This window comes from Microchirus variegatus (genome assembly GCF_963457635.1).
Source record: "Microchirus variegatus genome assembly, chromosome: 11".
In the NCBI taxonomy this organism is placed as follows: Eukaryota; Metazoa; Chordata; class Actinopteri; order Pleuronectiformes; family Soleidae; genus Microchirus; species Microchirus variegatus.
Genome location: NC_139812.1, coordinates 25833992 through 25848924, shown reverse-complemented (window position 1 = coordinate 25848924; position 14933 = coordinate 25833992). Strand labels below are relative to the sequence as shown.

The 14933-nt window shown below is 37.7% G+C and overlaps 1 protein-coding gene across 1 annotated transcript in view; it reads right to left on the bottom strand.

Moving 5' to 3' along the window:
- Positions 1–12618, bottom strand: part of LOC310933901 (neutral amino acid transporter A-like) — a gene marked incomplete at both ends in the record, with an annotated part of 16833 nt that extends 4215 nt beyond the window's left edge. Inside the window, 4 exons of the mRNA XM_083897471.1 lie at positions 1756–1808; positions 2244–2309; positions 4431–4473; positions 12041–12618. Coding sequence (XP_083753597.1) covers positions 1756–1808; positions 2244–2309; positions 4431–4473; positions 12041–12618 — 740 coding nt within the window. The remainder of the gene's footprint in view (positions 1–1755; positions 1809–2243; positions 2310–4430; positions 4474–12040) is intronic.
- Positions 12619–14933: the final 2315 nt, after the last annotated feature.

The following is a 14933-nucleotide window of genomic DNA, read 5'->3' as shown; positions in this document are numbered from 1 at the left end:
TTTGTTTTTGTCCAAATACGATGATTCACCAGCCGACTGAGCACGAGACTGTCAATCCCAGGGTTGAACGTAGCCCTTTCTTTTTGTAAATTTCCCCATCGTGGGACTATAATACAGGATTATCATTTTACTACATCAACTACTACATGTTGCCTTCTCTATCCTCAAGTGCAAATTATTTTGATTCCAGCTGGTAGGGTTTGGTACTCGGTACTTTTAATGCATTGGTTCTCAAAGTGTGGCCCGGGGGCCAATGGCGGCCGTTGATAGTTAATTACAGTTGATAGTTTTAATCCAGGAGCGACTAAGCTTGTTAAATGTTTATTGGACATTACTGGATACAGACCAATAAGTTTAAACTGTACAACTGTATTTACTATGTCATCAAATTTTGGATGACATAGTGACACAGTATAGTATGACGTTTTTGTCAAATTTTGGCATTAAAATTTTTTCCGAAAAAATTGTCACATTTTGGACGACATAGTATAGTATGACGTTTTTGTCAAATTTTGGACCGAATTTTTTTTTTTTAAATTGTCAAATTTGGGACGGCATATATGTAATTTTTGTCAAATTTTGGACCGAAATTTTTTTGGAAAAAAATTGTCACATTTGGGACGGCATATATGTAATTTTTGTCAAATTTTGGACAGAAATTTTTTTTTTTTTAAAAATGTCAAATTTGGAATGGCATATATGTCATTTTTGTCAAATTTTGGACCAAAATTTTTTTTTGAAAAAAGTGGTCAAATTTGGGACGGCATATATGTAATTTTTGTCAAATTTTGGACCAAATTTTTTTTGAATATAAATTGTCACATTTGAGACAGCATATATGTATTTTTTGTCAACTTTTGGACCAACATTTTTTTGAAAAAAATTGTCAAATTTGGGATGGCATATATGTAATTTTTGTCAAATTTTGTACGAAAAAAAAAAGTTCCACAAAATTTTTTACATTTTTAACGACAGTATAGTATGACGTTTTTGTCAAATTTTGGACCAAACATTTTTTTTCAAAAAAATTGTCACATTTTGGACAACGTAGTATAGTATGTCGGTTTTGTCAAATTTTGGACGCCATAATTATTACAAATGGGATTTCTTTCAGTTTTTTTGGGTTTTTTTTTCTTTGGCGGCCCTCAGTCCAATGTTGGGTTCCTAAATTGGCCCTCAGGTATCAAAACTTTGAGAACCCCTGTTTTAATGGTACCAACTAAATTGTCTTGGTACTTCTGAGGAACAACTGAAAATGAGTTGAAATGTATAAGTTTTGACTTATTTTCCAGCAATTTTAACTACTTTTTAAAGGTCACATAGACCAAGAAGTTCCAATTAACGCTGTTTTTTAGTGTGTATCTGCATAGTCTGTCTTCTGGGTGTGAGAGTTGAGTCTGAAATATCGCGGCTGGGGAACAGCGTCAGAAAAGAGGATTTCTATCGGCTCGTTTACAGCAACTAGGAGGTTTTTGACAATAAAAACAAGTTAATGTATGTAAGTAGACCTCCATAACTCACGTATATATGCAACAGGACCACTCTATGTGAGCTTTAAATCATAACAAAGAAAGTCAAGGACTAAAAACAAGGTACCATTGGGTACCGGTCAAAAATTTGACAGGGTTTGGTGCCAAATTCAGAACTTAGCCGACCAAATTATGTTAGCAACTGAAATTTTTGTTTTTACTTGTTTTTTCAAACAATGTTAAGTGGGTTAATCACAAAAAAAAACACTAAATTGGATACTAGTACCAGAATGCAAGGTACAGATACTGTTCAAATGTGAAAACGGCCAACCCTACCACCTGGTAACCACATGGTAACCACGTGGTAACCATGGTTGATGACATTAAGGCATAGAAAACATGTTCTTTAAAGATCAACACTGACTTAACCATGTGATATCACCATCATTATACAGTTTATTTACCCAATTGTTCAGCCAACTGAATAATCAATGGGCCTCTAGTTATGAATGTGGTTAGGTTTTACACGTCAACTTTACAAAGGTTGACAAGACCTGAATGAACGTTTGGCGAACCATTAAATTAAATTAAGTGACAAAAGTAACTTTTCTCTGTTTTCCTGGGAGACCGAATGGTTGCATTCTGGCAGTTCCTCACAGCTTTAAAAAAAGGGGCTTTTTGAGGGTTAAGACCTGGTTTTTAGATTGGACTTGGGTTTAGGTTCTGGACAATACTTTGTTTAGTCTTTTCAAACGAGTGTTTGTGTGTTTGTACCTTTTGATAGAGGGTGGTCCCATTGGTGTCGTTCCCCATGGCAACCATCTTGTAGTCGGTGGCGTACTGAAGGAAACGAGAAGGAAAAGAAAATTAGATTTATACTTCATTCTTATAATCTGATGATTCATTTAACAAGATGTTACAATGACACAGCGACAATAGTCAAAATTTAGTCAAATGTCTTCTCTTTTCGTTTCAATGTTTTTTTCTGATGATAGAGTGTTTTGTTTTAACATTGTAATTAAAGTGGTCTGAAAAAAACAAAAACTTTAACAAAGTTGTTGTTGCTTTTTGTCTTTGTTTTATCGGAGGAAAGCACATTCAGCCACAAAGGAAACAAACATTGCTGTTTTTCTCTTTTGTCTCGTGTGTGTCCTTCAAACTGCATGAGATGATAACTCTGGCCAACATTCATCCAGACTCTCAGTGTGCAACACTGCAAAACAAGAGCCTTATTTCAGGCAAATTAGTATTATTTTGTGTTGAAAAGGGAAAATAAGTGAGTTATCCAGTTAAAAAGAAGCCAAAATAAGAATGTCTGGTCAGTTTTGTTTTGCCTTTCGGAGAAACTGGGCAGTGGTAGTGAAACGGGCTTGAGCTTGTATCTGAAAGGTTGCTGGTTTGAACGCCAGGATGTGTTAAAATTCACTATTTCATCAATTGTGTGTGCAAATTCAAGAAATTCAAATTTTGGTTTTCTTTGTTTGTAAAAAAGCGAAACTTTTTAAACATTTGGCCAGTTTTGAGTATATCAAATTTGAGTAGTGTTCTTTTATTTTAAACTGTGTCATGTCTAACAAAATGAAAGAAAAGCATCATAAGGGGACAAATATAAAAATGCTCCAAAATGACTGGAAAATTAGGAAATTTGGGAACAAAAAAATTCTAAAAGAAAAAAAAAATTATGAAGATGAAAACTTGTGGTTTTCATGAAAATCACATAAATTTAGGTTCTAGGGTTAAAAGCTAGATTTAAGAATTGAGAAAAACGTGCTTTTACCCTACAGGCAGATTTATATTCTTAAAACAAACAAAAAAAGCAACAATTCAATGATTTTTGTGTGCACAAACTTAAGAAATTCCAATTTTAGGAACGTTAAATCATTAATTTGTTTGTAAAAAGGCAAAACTTTTTAAAAGTTCCAAAATTACTGGAAAATTAGGACTTTGGGAACAAAAAATTTCTAAAAGAAAAAATATTATGAAGACGAAAACTTGGTTTTCATGAAAATCACATACGTTTAGGTTCTAGGGTTAAAAGCTAGATTTAAGAATTGAGAAAATTCTTGAATTTCTTCAGTTTTTGTGTGCACAAACTTAAGAAATTCAAACTTTAGGAACGTAAAATCATTTCTTTGTTTGTAAAAAAAGAACTATGGAGACTATATTTAAAAAAATAGTTTTAAGAATTCTAACCAAGTTTCTACTCTTAAACCCAACGTAAAACATAAATCAACTTGAGAATATTTGACTTATTTCAAGTGCGGCTGATTATTACTTAGTTTTGCCCACATTTTCTTAATCTTTCACTTCATGTTTGTGTGTTCCCCTCTCCTCTGCGTTCATGGTTTAATCCCAACTTGGAACCTGTCCACGGGGGCTGTACCAACTGTATAGACCGGCTGGTCGGACGTGTGGGGGTTGGAATATCGAACTTAACGACCTGACTGCACTTTGAAACTCTGCATAATCCCTCGCCTCGCCACTACTCGCCTCCGTGAGACGTCACTACTTTCCTCGTGTGGTTTATAATTCACCGAAAAACCTCCGTGTGCACTCGTTTCACCAAATATTGAACTTTCCTTCCTTATTTTAGCCACAAGAAGCGGGATCGTTGATTCTAGGTATAGTGGAGCCCGCAGACGTGTTCAAAAGCAGCGAGGCGAGGCGGGTTGCTAGGCTGGCGAGAATGGAATGGCCTCGCCATGGTAACGGCTGGTGAAGTACGAGGGGGAGAAAAGAGGCGAACGGCGGCGGCGAAAAGCAGGCGGGCGGTGTGTGTGTTCATTAAGAGAGGCTCTCAGTCAAAGAAGACGGCGGCGGCGGCGGCGGCGGCGTCTTTAGTGAGGCCGGTGAAATACGTTCATAATGAGCGGTCCCACAAATCAACGTGGAGCCGTAAAACAACGACGAAGAGGTGAAGGAGTGAGTTAGCGTGCGGGGGTTTGGAGCGCCGGCACTCACCGAACGGAACGCAGCCGACACCAGGTTCGCAGGGAATAAGTTCCTGGTAAAAGGAAGAAGAAAAACAAAAGTTAGATCCTCAGAGAAAAATGTCCGATTATGTGATATTCAAGCTACTGCATCTACTGACAGCTATATATAAGTTAGCCAAACAAAATCATAATTTATCGATATATCAGCGTCTTAAAAGTCAATATTTCTGGTTTGTTTGATTCAAATGACAAAAAAAAAAACATAAAAAACGGAATAGTTTTGGGTTTGTTTTCCCTTTCTCTTGATTTATTTAACAGGGACAATGAAGTTTAACGTAGTTTCCAAAACGTAGCATGAAGCTAATGAGGCACGAAAAGAGTTCATAGCGAACTCGCAACTACAGTCCATAGTTTGTTTGTTTGTTTGTTCGCAAAATACAATATAAATAAAATAACAGCAGACGTATTCACAAAGCACACATAAATTACAGAAAGTGGTTTTAACATTGAACATTGGTAGCTAGGTGTGTCACGATTTCAATTTTTTCACTGAGCTAGCCAAACGTTGCCAAAAAACATAGCTGATTAATCGATATTTCAGATTTAAAGTCAGTATTTCTGGTCTCTTTGCTCCAAATAACTAATGTTGGGGTTGTTTTTCCTTTCTCTTTATTTATTTAACAGGGACAATGAAGTTTAATATAGTTTCCAAGACGTAGCATGAAGCTAATGAGGCACGAAAGAGTTTATAGCTAACTCGCAACTACAGCCCATAGTTTGTTTGTTCGTAAAATACAATATAAATACAATGACAATGCAAAACAACAGCAGACGTATTCACAAAGCACACATACATTATGGAAAGTGGTTTTAACATTGAATCGGTAGCTAGGTGCGTCACGATTTCAATATTTTCACTGAGCTAGCCAAACGTTAGCCAAAAAACATAGCTGATTAATCGATATTTCAGAATCTTAAAAGTCCATATTTCTGGTCTCTTTTACTCCAAATAACAAATTTTGGAGTTGTTTACCATTTCTCTTTATTTATTTAACAGGGACAATGAAGTTTAACATAGTTTCCAAGCTAATGAGTTTTTAGCTAACTCGCAACTACAGCCCATAGTTTGTTTGTTTGTTTGTAAAATACAATATAAATACCATGACAATGCAAAACAACAGCAGACGTATTCACAAAGCACACATACATTACAGAAAGTGGTTTTAAAATTGAATCAGTTACTGGGAGTGTCACAATTTCGATTTTATCACTGAGCTAGCCAAACGTTAGGCAAAAAACATAGCTGATTAATGCATTATTCAGCGTCTTAAAAGTCATTATTTCTGGTTTCTTTGCTCCAATTAACAAACAACTAATTTAAAATGGAATAATTTTTGGGTTGTTTTTCTTTCTCTTTATTTATTTAATAGGGACAATGTATAGTTCCAAGACGTAGCGTGAAGCTAACGTGCTGCACAAAGAGTAGATGGCAAATTGCTAATTAATTAACTCCAGTCCCTTTGGCTTTTGTTCATAAAATACAACATAAAAAGTATATTCTTCAATCTCCCTCACCTAATCCAGTAAATGCTGATTTAGGATTAGGTTTATTAGGTTTGTGGTGGTCGATTATAACACTCTGGGGCGCAAGAAAAGTTAAATACGCTCCAGAAAAGTGTGGAATTAAACTCTTTTAGTGTAAATATAACAATCAAACGTTCAGAAATAGTGTTGGGTTGATGTTTAAAGTGTTTCCTCTGCAAAGGAAAACCTGTTCATTCCAGAAACGGTGCACGAAGACAGTATTTTGGCACTGGATAAACTTTATAATAATAAGAAGAAGATATACTTTTATTAATCCCTTTGGGGAAATTCTTCTCTTCACCCTCTACTAGGAAGTTGGAACCTTCCAAGAATTAGACAAGTATACAAAGTCAAAAAGTCAAACCTGAGCCAAAAGAAAGTGAATTTTAATGTTGTTGTTGTTATTCTAAGTATCCATACTGAGTGAGTTTAATGACTTTCTTTAGTAAAATAAAAAGTAAATCTGTTATTTCAGCTTCTTTTTCGTGTGACTGTTTTCTGATTTTGTTTTGTTTTTCCTCCTCAGTCACAGGAAACCGAATACCTTTGGTTCTTGTGGATTTGAGATTCTTCCAGAAAAAAAAACCTCCCCATGCGGTCGATTCAGGTTCTTCTCAGCTGGAGGACGTTCAGTCTTACAAAGACGTGTCAAAACACGCGTCCGTCTGCACCGAGAGTCCTTTTTTTAATCCCTTTTTGTGAAAACGTTCATTTAAAAGACGTCCGAGGTCGACGCAGATCGACATTTTCACAACGTTTTTCTACACTTTGTGGCCAGAAAACGTAGGGAATTAAAGTAAGGGTTGTTTGTGAAAACCTTTTTTTTTTCTTGTATTTTAATATTCAAGATATGCATATGGTAATGATTTTAAACTTTAAACACAACAACACTTAAAGGCGCCATATGTAAGAATGTGGCCAAAAACGGTTACGACATTCAAATTAAAAAATACCGAGGTCTTTTAGGTTTCGTTTTTCTGACGTAACTGGCAACCCGTGGTTGCTCAGCAGCTGAGACTCTACTGACAAAAAAAAACTAAAATAATTTCCCCAATTATGTGATATTCAAGCCTGCAAACAGGAAGTCTACTGCATCTACTGACAGCTATGCTAAGTTAGCCAAACGTTAGCATAATTCATCGATAATTCCGCATCTTAAAAGTCAATATTTCTGGTTTGTTTGCTTCAAATAACAAAAAAAACATTAAAAACTGAATAGTTTTGCGGTGGTTTTTCCCTTTCTCTTGATTTATTTAATATGGACAATGAAGTTTAACGTAGTTTCCAATACGTAGCATGAAGCTAATGAGGCAGGAAAGAGCTTATAGCTAATTTGCAACTACAGTCCATAGTTTGTTTGTTTGTTTGTTTGAGCATAATTAAAGAGTTAAAATCTTTTTATTATTTCCCCCAACGGCAGCTGTCACTGATCTCATGTTCTGTTCTTATCTCAGTCTCAAGTCTGATCAGGTCCCTGAATTCCCAGTGTTTTTCCACACACACACACACACACAACAGTGAACTTTCACTGTCATTAAACAGGTTTCTTCGTGTTAATCCACGTGTAAAATTCTCAACAAACCTGCTGCCAGTTTTAAAACTGTATCTTTTAAACCGGTAAACAGGCGCCACATGTAAGAATGTGGCCAAAAGCGGGTATTACATTCAAACAATGGCTGCCAATGATCTTTAAGTCAACGTTTACGTGAACATGATTAAAATAAAATCAAGTTTTCATTCATTTTACTAAACATTTCTTGGAGATTATTCGTTTAATCGATTCAAAATGATATTTAAAAAAATGCGATAATTGCTAGTCATTCTTTTAAGGGAGGCCACTAGGGGGAGCCTGAATCTTACCAGTCATTTCAGGACATTGTGATTCTACGGTATTATTATTATTATTATTATTCGTTGAGTATTCAAAGATTGTAAACTCAGGGTTCACATCGTGTCGAGCTAACGGGAGCTGCTAATGTGATGCATTCAACGACCCCGGTAAATTTAAAGGCGCCATATGTAAGAATGTGGCCAAAAACGGTTACTACATTCAAATTCAAAACACAGATGTCTTTTAGGTTTCGTTTTCTGACGTAACTGGCAACCCGTGGTTGCTCGGCAGCCGAGACTCTACTGACTGCAATGATTGGTAGACGGCGGTAGGTGGCGCCACAGGCAAGTCTGCAAAATATTTTTTTTAATGCAAATATTTTGTCTGTACTGTTGTTGTTGGTGAGTTCAGTTTGTTATATGAACATTATTCCTGAGTCTCTGTGACATATTAGGAGGATTTTATGATTTATTACATAATGCACCTTTAAGTCCAAATTAAGTCTCAAAGAACTTTCTATAACAATCTATTTTTAATGATACACTCAAAAAAATTAGCATTTTTCCAATTTCCAAATAATCGGCGTCGACCAATTTTTTGTTTGTTGCATCATGTTTGTTTTGCCGATAAATCTTGGGTTGATAACCTATACTTTTTAATTTAGTCTCTTCTGTCGTGAATTAACATAGTATTTTCTTATACTGATGTTGAAGAAGAAGCTCAAAAATGAATAAACATTAAAGAATAATAACTGTAGAGGGCAGCAGCAAAAAAAAATAAAAATTTCCCTACATCCTGATATTAAAACATTTCCAGAATCCTGCAATAATATCTTGTTATTTAACTATTAAACTATAGTGGTAACTATTAAAGCTAAACATTTAATTAGTAAAGGACATGGGTTAGGGTTGAAAATGTCAGAAAATGCAGAAAGACTATTGATCTGTGTTTCCCCCCCAATGTCAAATTATTCAATTTGAATGATTTCTTTGTTATTTGGAGCAAAGAAACGTATTAGAAGAAAAATACATTCACATTTAAGAAGCTGAAAACAACAAATTAACAAAACAAATTCACTTTTAAAAGTGGATCGCCGCGTGGGAAGGTTGTGGAAAAACCGGTTTGAAGGTTTGAAGGACTGTGAAATTATAATAAATGCATGTTAATAAAATTACAAATTACAATATGGGTTTAATTTGAATGACTTTTTCAAATTGTTTAACACCTCCAGGGGGAAGAAAATTGGGCAGAATTTCCAAGAATAAAATAAATAAAGGCAGAGTGTCCACCTGCTGCTGTGAGTGATCACACACACACACACACACACACACACACACACACACACACACACACGTCTTTACCACCTTTCCTTATTGGGACTGGGCATAATGTCCCCACAAGGAAAGATGTCCCCACGAAAAAGGTGTTTTTCAAAGGGGTGGTCCACACAAGCATGGACAGACAAGAGCGCACACACACACACACACACACACACACACACACACACACACACACACACACACACACACACACATACATACATACATACATGTCCTAACCACCTTTCCTTGTTGGGACCAGGCATAATGTCCCCACAAGGAAAAATGTCCCCACGAAAAAGGTTTTTTTCCAAGGGTGGTCCACACAAGCATAGACAGACAAGAGCGTGCACACACACACACACATACACGTCTTTACCACCTTTCCTTGTTGGGACTGGGCATAATGTCCCCACAAGGAAAAATGTTCCCACGAAAAAGGTGTTTTTTCCAGGGGGTGGTCCACACAAGCATGGACAGACAAGAGCGTGCACACACACACACGTCTTTACCACCTTTCCTTGTTGGGACCGGGCATAATAATAATGTCCCCACGAAAAAGGTGTTTTTCCAGTGCACGCACACACACACACACACACACCCCCCCCACACACACACACGCACACACACACAGCTGCTCTAAATACACTCCCCTGTTGAGCAGCTGTCACTTTTCCCTGACTCTGTGGGAACTTATTCTTAGTTCTGCTCCTGTCTGCAGGTCATTAAAGGTCACTGCGTTAGTGTAGGACCTTCTTCTCTTATATTATATTTATTATTATCATTATTATCATTATTATTATTGTTATATTATTGCTGAGGTTTCACTTTTCCCCGCTCAAAGGGACAAAAGTGGGAGGTGAAAACACCGCACAACGTTGTGCGGTGACATTTGTGAGGAACCCAGGACGGTGCCTTGAGGATCTCCTACTTCTAATGGTGCACTTTATACATATTTTAGCCTCATTTTCTTTATCTAAATCACTATTTTCAGAACTAATTGAGTTTATGGACGGACAGACGTGAACTTCACACCCTGTAAAGAACGATTTTCAATCAAGTAAAATATAAAATAAGCTTCGTTTCTGGGTCTAAAGTTTGCGTATTTAGTACTAATCTGTATTTAGAATCACAAATCTGTCTTTGTGAGGACATTTTTGTTTGGGTCCCACAACTTTAAAGGACCTTTTCAGAGTTAAGACCTGATTTTGGGGGTTAAGGTACGGGGCTAGGAGACACGATGTGTCCTCAAAACAAGTGTTTGTGTGTGTTGTATTTGTATTTATGTATTTGTGAGGTCCAGCTTCAATAAAAATCCATCTTTGTGGGGACATTTTGTCTGAGTTTAAGAGCTTTTTCAGGGTTAAGACCTGGTTTTAGGGTCAGGTTAAGGTAAGGGGTTAAAGGGAATGCAATTATGTCAATAATGGGTCCTCAAAAAAAGTTTGTGTGTGTGTGTTTTACTTGTATTTATGTATTTGTGAGGTCCAAAAACCATAAAGGCCCATTTGTGGATATATTTTGTCTGGGTTTAAGAGGTTTTTCAGGGTTAAGACCTGGTTTTAGGTTTAGGGACCAGAGACCATGAAACAATGTGTCCTCATTTTGACATAAAAACAACTTTGTGTGTGTGTTGTACTTGTATTTGTGGATTTGTGAGGTCCAAAAACCATAAAAACCTATTTGTGGGTATATTTTGTCTGGGTTTTAAGAGGGTTTTCAGGGTTAAGACCTGGTTTTAGGGTTAGGGTCCAGAGACCATGTGTCCTCACTTAGACATAAAAATAAGTTTAAGTGTGTGTGTGTGTGTGTGTGTGTGTGTGTGTGTGTGTGTGTTGTACTTGTTTTTATGCATTTGTGAGGTCCAACAACCATAAAAACCTATCTTTGTGGTGACATTTTGTCTGGGTTTAAGAGCTTTTTTAGTGTTAAGACCTGGTTTTAGGGTTCGGGTCCAGAGACCATGAACTGGTGTGTCATCACTTAGACATAAAAACAAGTTTAAGTGTGTGTGTGTTGTACTTGTTTTTGTGTATTTGTGAGGTCCAAAAACCATAAAAAACTATTTGTGGTGACATTTTGTCTGGGTTTAAGAGGTTTTTCAGTGTTAAGACCTGGTTTTAGGTTTAGGGACCCGAGACCATGTGTCCTCACTTAGACATAAAAATAAGTTTAAGTGTGTGTGTGTGTTGTACTTGTTTTTATGTATTTGTGAGGTCCAAAAACCATAAAAACCTATTTGTGGTGACATTTTGTCTGGGTTTAAGAGCTTTTTCAGGGTTAAGACCTGGTTTTAGGGTTAGGGACCGGGAGCTGATGTGTCCTCACTTAGACATAAAAACAAGTTTAAGTGTGTGTGTGCTGTACTTGTTTTTGTGTATTTGTGAGGTCCAAGAACCATAAAAACTTATCTTTGTGGGTATATTTTGTCAGGTTTTAGAGGTTTTTCAGGGTTAAGACCTGGTTTTAGATTTAGGGACCAGAGACCAGGGGATGGTGTGTCCTCACCAAGACCTAAAAACAAGTTTGTATGTGTGTTGTACTTGTATTTATGGATTTGTGAGGTCCAACTTCTATAAAAATATATATTTCTGGGGACATTTTGTCTGGGTTTAAGAGGTTTTTCAGGGTTAAGACCTGGTTTTAGGGTTCGGGTCCAGAGACCATGAACTGGTGTGTCCTCACTTAGACATAAAAACAAGTTTAAGTGTGTGTGTGTTGTACTTGTTTTTGTGTATTTGTGAGGTCCAAAAACCATAAAAACCTATTTGTGGGGATTTTGTCTGGCTTTTAGAGGTTTTTCAGACCTGGTTTTAGGGTTCGGGTCCAGAGACCACGAACTGGTGTGTCCTCACTAAGACATAAAAACGAGTCCGCGTGTGTGTGTGTGTGTGAGACCAGTACCTGGCCAGGTCCAGGAAAGAGTCCGCGGTCTCCTTGTCGCTGCTGATGCTCTCCAGTCCCAGGCTGTTGGTGTTCAGGGCTCCCGCGCCCACTCCGGGCTGGATGATGAACGCCAGCGTGACCCCGATGCCGGACGCGATCAGCGTGGTCACCAGGAAGTAGCCCACGGCGATGCCGCCCAGTTTGCCCAGCGAGCGCGTGTCCAGGCTCGCGGCGCCGGAGACGAGGCTGCAGACGACGAGCGGCAGGATGATCATCTTCAGCATGCGCAGCAGCATCTCGCCCGGGAACGCGAAGTAGGTCATCTGCGCGCGGGTCAGCTCCATGTTCCGCACGAGCATGCCGAGCCCGACGCCCACGAGGACGCCGGACACGGTGAGGATCACGAGCAGGTTCTTGCACAGGCACGAGAGCAGCTTGTCCACGCGCGTCTTCTTCTTCTTCTTCTTCATCATCATCTCCATCTCCATCGTCTTGGTCTCGCGCTGCTGCTGCTGCTCCTCCTCCTCCATCATGATCTTCTCCGTGGACGCGGACTTTGGCGCGACGTGGCCGTTGATCTCGCTCGGTTTCTCCATCTTTGTGGAGCGGAGTGGAGGATGCACTTGCTGTGTGAATGTGACGCTCACACACACTCACACACTCTCACACACACACACACACACACTCAGCAGCGTGGAGGTTGGTCCTGAGCGCGCAGCACGCGCCGTGGGCAGCCAATGGAAGCCGAGGGACGAGACCAAAAACGCCGGGTGTGGATCATGCGCACAAACACACACACACACACACACACACCCGCTCCTTATCTTTACACTGAGGGCAAAATGATGCAAGAGCACCAGGGATTGCCCAAGTGTGCTGCACGGTGTGGAATTGCACAGTGTATTTTTATTTATATTATTTATTTATATTCTTTTAATGAGAAGAATATAAATAAAAAAATTCCTCTTCATCCCACGCCTCTCCAGAATCACGCAGCATCTCTTGCATCATCGCTGCAGCCTCAGCACTTCACAGACGTGTTGCATCATCCACATTTCCATTTTTTCCTTTGTTATTCAAGATAAATCATTATTATTATTATATAAATTATATATTTGAAATTTGAAAACATTTCTTATTTTGTCCGTAAAACCCAAATTATTTCGATTTGATGATTTACTTTGTTGTTGTATGACGGAAAGAAAGCAGAAAATAGATCAAATTTTTTTTAGTTTTTGGACTCTTTTATGTTGTTTTAGTAAATCCATTTTTGGAATACATCCATTAATAATGTATAGTATATTTTCCTGATGTTGTTATAACTGATCATTGAGAACATCATCATTTCAAATAATAATAACAATCATTTCAACATTTTCTGTCATTTAATTACGGTGGACCTGAGGCCGAAACACAAACGCAAATCACAAACACAAATGCAAAACAAAAAACGCAAATCACACAAACGCAAAACACAAACACAAAACACAAACACAAAACACAAACACAAAACACAAACGCAAAACATGAACGCAAAACAAAAAACACAAACGCAGCGCAAAAACACAACGCAAAACAAAAAACACAAATGCAAAACAAAAAACACAAACGCAAAACACAAACGCAAAACACAAACGCAAAACATGAACGCAAAACACAAACGCAGAGCAAAAATCACAAATGCAAAACAAAAAACACAAAACACAACACAAATGCAAAACAAAAACGCAAAAAAAAACACAAATGCAAAAAAAACACAACACAAATGCAAATCACACAAACGCAAATCACACAAACGCAAATCACACAAACGCAAATCACAAAACAAAAAATACAAACACAAAACAAAAAACACAAATCAAAAAACACAAATGCAAATCACAAAACACTAGCTGAGTTAATGTTTTTGTTTTCTGCTTTTGTTTGTTTTTTGCTTTGTGTTTTGTGATTCACGTTTGTGTTTTGTGATTTGCGTTTGTGTGTTTGATTTGCGTTTGTGTTTTTTGTCTTGCGTTTGTGTTTTGTGATTTGCGTTTTGCCCCTCAGGGCTACCGTATTTAAAGGACCTACTAATGAATTGAAGTGAAAGTAGCATCGACAATATCTTAATATTTTCAATATGACAGGAAAATTAGGTTTGTAACCAGCACCAAACTCCATAGAGAAAATCACTGATTTTTAGCTCAGGAGGAGACAGGTGCTGCCTGTCTACTGCTGCCTCCTGTGGTCAATTGGCATCACTGCACTAAGTCTGCACAAAGCATTTCTAACGCCGATGTCACAAGATAATATTTTTAAATGTACACACGGAGGCAGCAGGTGATGAACACTTCCTGTGTGATGTGATGCAAAACAATGTTGGTTTCTCTTAGGGGTTTGGTGCAGGGAGTGAAAACAACAGTTTTCAGCAGGAAAAGTGCTGTCAAACCTGTTCTTAAGACATCAAAGACTTAAAGCAGGCGTATATTTTATAAAGTGAGCATTTTGTTAAAGTAAAATAATTGAAATCAAATTTTGAAAAAGCAAAATGTTGAATTATTGCTTGTAAAATAATGTTAATAATCATATTTAATATTTAATCCCACACGGTCTCACCTGTCAGTGATGGGCGGAGCTGTCAGCACCATGGTCAGCGCTCAAAGGCTCCTCCCTCTCATATGGAGCTGACACTAGGGGGCGACACAACGTGAAACATTAATAATTTATTAATATTATGATTTTAAAAAATATATAGATTATTATGATTATTCTTTAGAGCATAAAGACAGTTGAAATCTGACCTCTCTTTCCATTGGATTTGTCCAACACCTGTATCCTGCTTGCACCTCTGCATTGTGACCACAAGATGGCGCCATTATCAAGCGAATACTTTCTTAACGGGCTGAAATAAAACAAGTGGGGGGTAAAAAAA